At 40.3% G+C, this 9,986-nt stretch overlaps 1 protein-coding gene across 1 annotated transcript in view; it reads right to left on the bottom strand.

Annotated features, from left to right (window-relative positions):
* Nucleotides 1-766: 766 nt before the first annotated feature.
* Nucleotides 767-9,986, bottom strand: part of QDPR (quinoid dihydropteridine reductase) — a 47,350-nt gene continuing 38,130 nt past the window's right edge. Inside the window, exons 6-7 of the mRNA XM_042469781.1 lie at nt 2,824-2,907; nt 767-2,081 (exon numbers count right to left, since the gene is read on the bottom strand). Coding sequence (XP_042325715.1) covers nt 1,976-2,081; nt 2,824-2,907 — 190 coding nt within the window. The 3' untranslated portion in view covers nt 767-1,975. The remainder of the gene's footprint in view (nt 2,082-2,823; nt 2,908-9,986) is intronic.

Here is a 9,986-nt window from a genome sequence, read left to right as displayed (position 1 = left end):
TATCTATCTCTTCATCTATCCATCCATGTATCTATCTATCTACCCATCTATCTATCTGACAAAACCACCCTGAGTGCCTGACTACTTATCCATCTATCTATCCCTCTATTTTACCATCTATCTATCCATCTATCTATCTGTCAGAAAACACCCTGAATACCTAACTGAAGGTGGATTCTGACAAGACTATCATGGCTATAAGATTTTGCTAGGTGTAGGAGTTACTAAAAGTCTGATCTACTAAACTATTCCAATCCCACCTCTTTATTTTATGCACATGTTGATTTAATAATATCCGTAACAGTGTAATCTATACCCATTACCTAAGAACAGACCCAATACAGAGCACAAACAGAATTTCTCAATCCTCCCAAACTTCAAAAAGTGAAGCTTTTAGTGGAACTGATTCCAGCTTTGACCACACAAAGGACGTTTGTCCTGATAAGCAGATTTTCAAAAGGTAGATGAAAGAAGGCCCTGGAAAACAAACAAATTCCAACTTTAAGGGCAGGACACAGATGATGGTTAAGTGTATTGTATGGAAACAAACTCAGTTCTTTACCACAATGTGTCATGAAAATGAAGTGGTGATACAAGTATTTGTGAATGGGAACTCCTTTTGCTTCAGCAGTCAAAACCTTGGAGGGCCAGCAACTTAGTTTTTGTGGCAGTTTTGTCATCTAAGAAATCGTGTTGTCTTAAAGCTGAACCTACAAGAAATTAGCAGGATATTCAACAGTATATAACAAAATTGATGACAGGAGACTCCTAAAGAGACACCTTTATTTAGCACAAAATCCAGCAGTTGGCAGTAAAAGCTTGGCCATTTTAGGATGCTCTTTACTTTCAGGTTTTAAGAACTACCATATGAAATTACACAAGAAACATACATAGCAAGCAATGCAGGCAATAATGTGCTTTGCCAGAGGGTATGCCTCTATACTTTTTTCTGATTGAGGGAAGAGGCAGTGGTCACCTAACCAAAATTATACAATGTTCAGAAGGTGCTGAGATTCCTCCTCTCATTGTTCCCTCTTTTGTCAATCAATGACGGGGTATACCTGCAAGTAAAGCACTTGCTGCCTTGTAAAACACAAGCAAAAATATGATTAGGCCTCTTTGATTATACAATAAGGCTTCAATTTCCAACACCTTCATTAAATATAACTCTTCCTCATCATCACTGTGGCCTAGCACAGAATGACCAGGTGTGCAGGCTGCGCTGACAAATGTTTTATAGTTTTTAAGGCAAAACTGTGTTCGTTTTACACCCCTGACTTCAACAAAGATCTCTGTTGTACATGTTGCTAGAAACACAAAAGATTAGCATGTGTGCTTACTCATGTCCAACTGCAGTTAAGAGCAGGGGATGGATGTCAATAGTTTCTCAATGGAAAAACTTACATGTGTGCACAAGACACACACAGAACAGGAAATCCTCCATTGTTGTTTTGTCTCACAGCTTCAACAGAATTTCTTAAGACAGCAAAAAAGATTCAGAGGAGAAAAATAATGGGACTACATCTTTGGTCAAGATTAACACAATGACAGTTCACAGTAATATCTGACAAGTCCATTTGGACAACATTCAATATGACAATTCACAGAAATACAGAAAATCCCTAGGAGAGCAAGCCTTCTGCAAGAGTCATATATATCTGTATCATACCATTAAACACAATTTTACCCCCTCCAAATCACTTATTTTTTAAGGCTTTAAGTAATTTTCTAGGACATGGTGCTGTATGAAACCATTAGTGAATCTTGAAAGTCACCATCCTGAACACAGGACATTTGGTACCTTTTGGTAATTAAGCACAACTGGCTTACAACTAGTGACACAAATACCATCACAGGTCTTGCTCCACAAATAAGATCATCTTATTGGAAGAAACATAAGATGACCACACAAACAACACATACATTTCACATCTCAATGACTTCACCGTCGTTCACACAAATTATAACTTCTACTTCAGAGATTGGCAGCTGTAAGATGAGTTTTTCCTCCTGTTGTAACCACCTGGATGAGGCTCCCAGAACTTGGACGGTCTTTTCCAGTGACCCAGTCATAAAAAGTTCTGTTAAAAAAAACAACCATTTTTAAATGAATAAATTCCAGGCCTCCAAGTTTCAAGCTGCCATAAAAACAAATAACATGTAAAAACTCTGAAAGTCTGAGACATAGGCCAAAATCCCACATCAATGTTTCAAAATGCAAAACTGTCAACATACTTCCACTGAGGTAAGACACTGCAGATAGTTTTAGAAAGCCTCAGCTTGTTACTAAATGCACTCTAGTCATAATAGTTCTAGTCTAATGAAGTAGAAAATGGCCTGGTCCTTTCTGAGAGGCATTCCCACAGGCTGTGTAATCTTTTTCTATACACAGAAACACACTATTACATAAGAGTCCATGCACATACACACAATGATTGCATACGATAATGGCAGACATGTTGTAGCACGAGCAGCTGTAAACAAAGCAGAATGGTCACCTCTACCCACCATTTTGGGGTGAAATGTCCCTCTAGTCCTGTTCATGAGCTGCTACTCTTTATTAGCACATAACATTATTATGTTAGCTGGGCAGATGCCAAAATAGCCTTTTTGAGCCAACTTGTTTTCCAGTTGTTCACACAACTACCAGCCGTTAGTGCCAACACCAGTTAGCAACCACTTTCACTGCACAAAAAGTTGTGTGATTTCATTCACTGAGGATATGAACCAATGGGCATGAAACAGATTTTCAAGATGCAAACAACTGGGATACAAATAGCAATAACAAAAGCAGCAGTCACTGAGCAGCTTATGTTTACTCACTCAGCGATAAAATCTAACGGTGTCCAGGAGTTGAAGTCTGCATCAGGCATATATTTCCTGTTCATCGGTGTATCCAAGGTAACCCTAGGACAGAGAGAGATAAGCCCTTCAGTTGCAGTCACATGCATCTGATGAATGTTGCATCTCCTTTTCGTCAGAACGCTCAAAGAATGCTCAGCATAAGATGAGGAAGAAATAATTCTTTTAATTAAAATTTAATATTTTCACCAAGGATACAGAAACAAGAAGTTACTTGTGTTCCCTTGATGATTAGGAATTTCCTGTTTTCATGTAAACCTTTATAATCCAGAGGCAAAATGACACAAAATGCATAATACTGGTTTTTAAAAAGGCTTGGCCGCCAATGAAAAATAAATGTGAGTTTCAGGACTCTTTTGTGCTGAGATAGAATGATTAACCCTTCTCCCCTCTCATCCCCCCTCAATGTCTCCCCTACCTGGTTTTCCCTCTCTATACCTAAAAGCAAAGGCAGGAATGTACAGTGAAATGCTGGCTGGGAAAGCTTCCCTTCATCTCTCCCAGCTCTTACTCTGCTTAAAAATGATTCTTTCCAAAGCTGCTTTTCAACTTCCAGTGTGATGCCTCCTTCCATATGGTCATTTATTATACACCATTTTTCTCTCGGGTAGCCTGGCATGTTGTGGTGTCAACTGAAATCACAACAGCTGTAATCTCACACAGATATCACTCATTCAGGATACAGAAGGGTAGCTTTCTCTTTTGACAGAGATGGCTTCCTATGCCATTCCTGCCATCACCACAGTAACCCCCCCCCCCCCCCCCCCCCCCCCTGCCGCTATTATTATTATATTTATTTCTATCCCACCCTTTCCCCAAAACTGGGACTCAAGGTGGCTCACAACATTAAAGAAACAGTACAGTGCTGTTGTGTTTCTATGAACACTGCTTGCAAACACTGGTATGATGACTGTTAGGATCCTGGTCTTAATCCCATTCCTGTGCTGTAAAATAACTGTGGAAAACCAAACTTTTAAGAATAAGGTCTTACAGAACAATGTTGGGCAATTTTGGAATACTATGGCAGCCAAAAAACAAAAAAACCAATCCATCCAGTAACACACACATGCAAACTGGAAACATCTATAGGAAACTTCTCTTCCCCAAGAACCTTATTTCTGGTGAATGCAAGGCTGGGTGTGTACTAGTGCCTATCTGGTAGGTTTCTAGACATTTTAACTAATTTTGGGAGGAGGGAGGTGAGGCCTTTAAAATCAGGCAGGTGGCCATGTGTAGCCTGTAGATCATGGGTTGCCCATCCCTGCTCTATATTATCAGTGCACCCTGTGAATATTGGGATTCCCCCACTCGGTTCTGTGGTATCACTCTTGGGGCAGTTCATTCTCTCCCTGCTGAAAAGGGGAAGTTTTGAAGGCATGGATCAACAGGTTATCAGACACCACATCCATGCTTCCAGAGCCATCACTCCTCAGTGCCCTACACTCCAATCAGCAAGTGTCCCAGGAACAAAGTAGTCTCTAAGATGCAAACGATTAAGACTGGCTAAAGAGGAGTGGGTCATAGAATTCATAGATGGAGAGACCACAGGGCCATCCAGTCCAACCCCCTGCCATGCAGGAATCCAAATCAAAGCATCCCTGACAGATGGCCATCCAGCCTCTGTTTAAAGACCTCCAAGGAGGACTATCACCCTCCGAGGGAGTGCATTCCACTGTCAAACAGCCCTACTGTCAGGAAGTTCCTCCTAATGTTCAGGTGGAATCTTTTCCTGTAGCTTGCCATCCATTGTCCGGGCAGGGCCTGTTCTCTGGGAACGCAGCAGAAAACAAGCTTGATCACATTCAATATGACATCCCTTCAAATATTTAAACAGGGCGTATCTATCACTCTTAACCTTCTTTTCTCCAAGCTAAACATCCCCAGCTCCCCTAAGTCGTTCCTATAGGGCATGGTTTCCAGACCTTTCACCATTTTTGTCGCCCTCCTTTGGACACGCTCGTTTTCTCACTTTCCTTTCTGATTGTGGTGCCCAGAACTGGACACAATTATTCTAGGTGGGGCCTGACCCAGGCAGGGTTATTAAAGACTAGAAAATTTTTGCTTGTAATTACAAGTGAATATACATAGAGACAAACTCACATAGACATTTGTTTGAGGAAGTTCTTCATATAACAACCAACAACAAACAACAACAACAATACTAACAACAACAAAACCTAATTTAATGCCGGGGGGGGGGGGGGGAGTTTGCTATATAAAACTCATGGGTGAGATACTAGCTGCCCAGCTAGAAATTACAGTGAAAGCCCTGAGATATTGAGGTGCAAATATATTTGGAACTACGTTGTGGTGAATCCGTACTAGGAATTTGACAGTGTACAGTTACCATTTGCTGCCAAGGCAGACGGGGAATTCAATACAGAAGTGTGCATGTATAACAAATCAACATATGTAAGCAGCCTGTCTGCCACTGTTTATATACTCCTCATTCTATTTGAATAGAATGCAATCCCTCCACATGCAATTTGGAGGATTTTAAGTTTTGGGGGTGGAGAGAACCCCTCAAATTCTGTAAAAAAAAACCGTAATCACATTTTTGCTGGGGTTTCCACAAGGATACACATTATCCAAAACTGTGGCTATTTGTCCACTTTGCGTGGTGGAGTCATATAGCTACGCATTTTCGACACTGGGAGGAAACATAGATGCAATTTCAGCAGTAAAGTGAAGGACAATTGAGTATTGATGCAAATGTGTAAAACTTTTCACACTTATGTGTAGACTAGCCATAAGTAACAAATTTTGAGTTCAGCTGTACCAAGGGAAGGTTGTGCTTTATAATTAAGCCAGTGGCATTCTTAGCTACTCAACACTAATACTTGAGTCAAATATAATATGTTTTGACTATAATAAACCACAAGCAAATGTAAAAGAAACACAACGTATCTAAACCAAGTAAAGGAAGCTCTCTTGTCTACCAGTGCAATTCTGGTTGCATCTTGTCTTTGCCAAGATGTCGGGGAAATAAGGCAATTAACACATTCCTGCCACCAAGGCAAGACTATCAGGCTATAAGATTTTGCTAGGTGTAGGAGTTACTAAACAGTCTGATCTATTAAACTATCCATCCCACCTCTTTATTTATGCACCCTGTTGATTTAATAATATCCGTACACAGTGTAATCTATACCCATTACCTAAGAACGACCAATACAGAGCACAAACAGAATTTCTCCAATCCTCCCACAAACTTCAAAAAGTGACAGCTTTTAGTGGAACTGATTCCAGCTTTGACCCACAAAGGACGTTTGTCCTGATAAGCAGATTTTCAAAAGGTAGATGAAAGAAGGCCCTGGAAAACAAAAAATTCCAACTTTAAGGGCAGGACACAGATGATGGTTAAGTGTATTGTATGGAAACAAAACTCAGTTCTTTACCACAATGTGTCATGAAAATGAAGTGGTGATACAAGTATTTGTGAATGGGAACTCCTTTTGCTTCAGCAGTCAAAAACCTTGGAGGGCCAGCAAACTTAGTTTTTGTGGCAGTTTTGTCATCTAAGAAATCGTGTTGTCTTAAAGCTGAACCTCAGAAATTAGCAGGATATCAACAGTATATAACAAAATTGTGACAGGAGACTCCTAAAGAGACACCTTTATTTGCACAAAATCCAGCAGTTGGCAGTTAAAGCTTGGCCATTTTAGGATGCTCTTTACTTTCAGGTTTTAAGAACTACCATATGAAATTACACAAGACACATACATAGCAAGCAATGCAGGCACTAATGTGCTTTGCCAGAGGGTATGCCTCTATACTTTTTTCTGATTGAGGGAAGAGGCAGTGGTCACCTAACCAACATTATACAATGTTCAGAAGGTGCTGAGATTCCTCCTCTCATTGTTCCCTCTTTTGTCAATCAATGACGGGGTATACCTGCAAGTAAAGCACTTGCTGCCTTGTAAAACACAAGCAAAATATGATTAGCCTCTTTGATTATACAATAAGGCTTCAATTTCCAACACCTTCATTAAATATAACTCTTCCCTATCATCTTGTGGCCTAGCACAGGATGACCAGGTGTGCAGGCTGCGCTGACAAATGTTTATAGTTTTTAAGGCAAAACTGTGTTCGTTTTACACCCCTGACTTCAACAAAGTCTCTGTTGTAACATTGCTAGACACAAAAGATTAGCATGTGTGCCTACTCATGTCCAACTGCAGTAAGAGCAGGGGATGGATGTCAATAGTTTTTCAATGGAAAAACTTACATGTGTGCACAAGACACACACAGAACAGGAATCCTCCATTGTTGTTTTGTCTCACAGCTTCAACAGAATTTCTTAAGACAGCAAAAAGATTCAGAGGAGAAAAATAATGGGACTACATCTTTGGTCAAGATTAACACAATGACAGTTCACAGTAATATCTGACAAGTCCATTTGGACAACATTCAATATGACAATTCACAGAAATACAGAAAATCCCTAGGAGAGCAAGCCTCTGCAAGAGTCATATATATCTGTATCATACCATTAAACACAATTTTACCCCCTCCAAATCACTTATTTTTTAAGGCTTTAAGTAATTTTCTAGGACATGGTGTGTATGAAACCATTAGTGAATCTTGAAAGTCACCATCCTGAACACAGGACATCTGGTACCTTTTGGTAATTAACGCACAAACTGGCTTACAACTAGTGACACAAATACCATCACAGGTCTGCTCCACAAAATAAGATCCGCTGATTACTTTTGTATGTTTTTGACTGTACTGCAACTGTTCTTTTAAATTGCAAGTCCCTACCCCAGGCTAACTGTATATCCCATTGAATTAAATAGGACTTACTCCCAAGTAATTATATTTGGGGCCGCAAATTCATTGACTTCAGCGGCTGTTACCATACATTTGGTAGAGTATTTGTTATCTGTAAAATTACTTCAGGCCACTCCTTGTTGAACAAGAATAACTTTAAGAATCATAGAACTAGAAGAGACCACAAGAGTCATCCAGTCCAACCCCCTGCTATGCAGGAAACCAGTCAAAGAATCCCCAAAAGATGGCCATCCAGCCTCTGTTTAAAGACCTCCAAGGAAGGAGACTCCACCTCTCTCTGAGGGAGTGTGTTCCTCTGTTGGAACAGTTCTTATTGTCAAGAAAATACTCCTAATGTTGAGGTGGAATATCTTTTCCTGTAGCTTGCATCCATTGTTCCGGGTCCTGTTCTCTGGAGCAGCAGAAAACAAGTTTGCTCCCTCCCCAACATGACATCCTTTCAAATATTTAAACAGGGCTATCATATCACCTCTTAACCTTCTCTTCTCCAGGCTAAATATACCCAGCTCCCCTTTCCTCATAGGGCATGGTTTCCAGATCTTTCACCATTTTGGTGGCCCTTCTTTGGACACACTTCAGCTTCTCTACATCCTTTTTGAATTGTGGTGCCCAGAACTGGGCAGTATTTCAGGTGAGGCCTGACCAAAGCAGAACAGAATGGCACTATTGCTTTCCTTGATCTAGACACTATACTTCTATTAATGCAGCCTAAAATTGTATTGGTTTTTTTTAGCTGCAGTATCACACTGTTGACTCATGTTCAACTTGTTGTCTACCAGGACTCCTAGATCCCTTTCACATGTAGTCTTGTTCAGCCAGATGTCCCCCATCTATATCTGTGCATTTCATTTTTCCGCCCTAAGTGCAGTACCTTACATTTCTCCGTATTACATTTCATTTTGTTAGCTTTGTCCCAGCTTTCTAATCTATTTAGTTCATTCCGAATTTTCATCCTGTCCTCTAGCCTTGGTATCTCTCACTGAAATGCTACTAATATTTAAAGACCAATTTCATTATTTAGGCATTATTTCGACCACAAGATGTCACTGTTTCAGTTCAAACTGGCAGGCTGAAGAAGGATAGGAAGTCAGATTCTATATGCCATATGCACTAAATTCAATGTGTAATTATTCAACACCGTCTCAAATGTATGAGTGTCTCCCTGGAAATATACCTACCAAGCACCTTTAAAATTTCCACTGATTAACTGGACACCATTAAAAAAAATGAGTCTTTTCTCCACTCCCTTGAGATGGATTCCTGCCTCTCAACCCTTCTTCCCTATTTGGGCATCTGATTTGGGCTAGATGAAGTCAGAACGTGTAATGTTTAGCAGCTAACCTACTACCAGATTTACAGCAAGAGAAAAAGACTAGGGCAAAAGCCAGTGTGTTAACTAGGAGCTAAGAGCCTGGGTTTCCTTCTCTAAAAGCATCACTTTGCTCTTTGGCAAGTTGGGAAATTTCTTTGCACTGGATGCAAGAATAGAAAGTAAATTCAATTCCAGAACATGGATGGGAATCATACAGCCTTCCCTATGTTGCTGGACCATTCCTTACAATGATGTGTGAACTAGGGTTCATTGGAGGTTCAGTTCAACTGTATCTAGAAAGTTGCATGATTCCGATTTCTGTGTCCGGTTGTGAAAGCTGGACAGTGAAGAAAACTGACAGAGAGAAAATCAACTCATCTGATAACAGTTCTATGGACTGCTAAAACTACCCATGGAATGGATCTTAGATGAAATCAAACATACTATCCCTAGACATGCAGATGATTAAACTGAGGTTGTCATGATACCTCATGATATATCATGAGATGATGTGACTCATTGGAAGAGACAAATGCTTGGTAAAATGGAAGGCAGAAGGAAAAAGAGGAAGACTGACAGTTGGATTGATTAAATTAAGGAAGCCATAGCTCTGAGTCTGCAAAATGTAAGCAAGGCAGTAAGTGGGACAGTTGATGACCAGGGATCTTGGAGGTCTCTCATTCACAAGATCACCATAAGTCAAAGTTGGCTTGATGCCAGTTAACAAACGCCATGATTCTCATACCTCTTCCAGACCAAGAGCCAAGGACTGCATCTACAATGCAGAATTAATGCAGTTTGACACTGTTCTAACTGCCATAGCTCAGTGCTATGGAATTCCAGAATTTTTAATTCCATGAGATATTGAGCCTTCTCTCTCAGAGAACTATATTGCTACAACAGACTACAGATCCCAGGACTCCATAGGACAGATAAAGCAGTGCCAAACTGCATTAATTCTGCAGTGTGCCAACAGCCTCACTCTCTGTGTCCAGATTCATAGTGACAGAACACAAAG

The sequence above is a fragment of the Sceloporus undulatus genome, chromosome 5 (assembly GCF_019175285.1).
Source record: "Sceloporus undulatus isolate JIND9_A2432 ecotype Alabama chromosome 5, SceUnd_v1.1, whole genome shotgun sequence".
NCBI lineage: Eukaryota > Metazoa > Chordata > Lepidosauria > Squamata > Phrynosomatidae > Sceloporus > Sceloporus undulatus.
The sequence above is the reverse complement of the archived record's forward strand: the minus strand, read 5'-3'. Positions and strand labels throughout refer to the sequence as shown.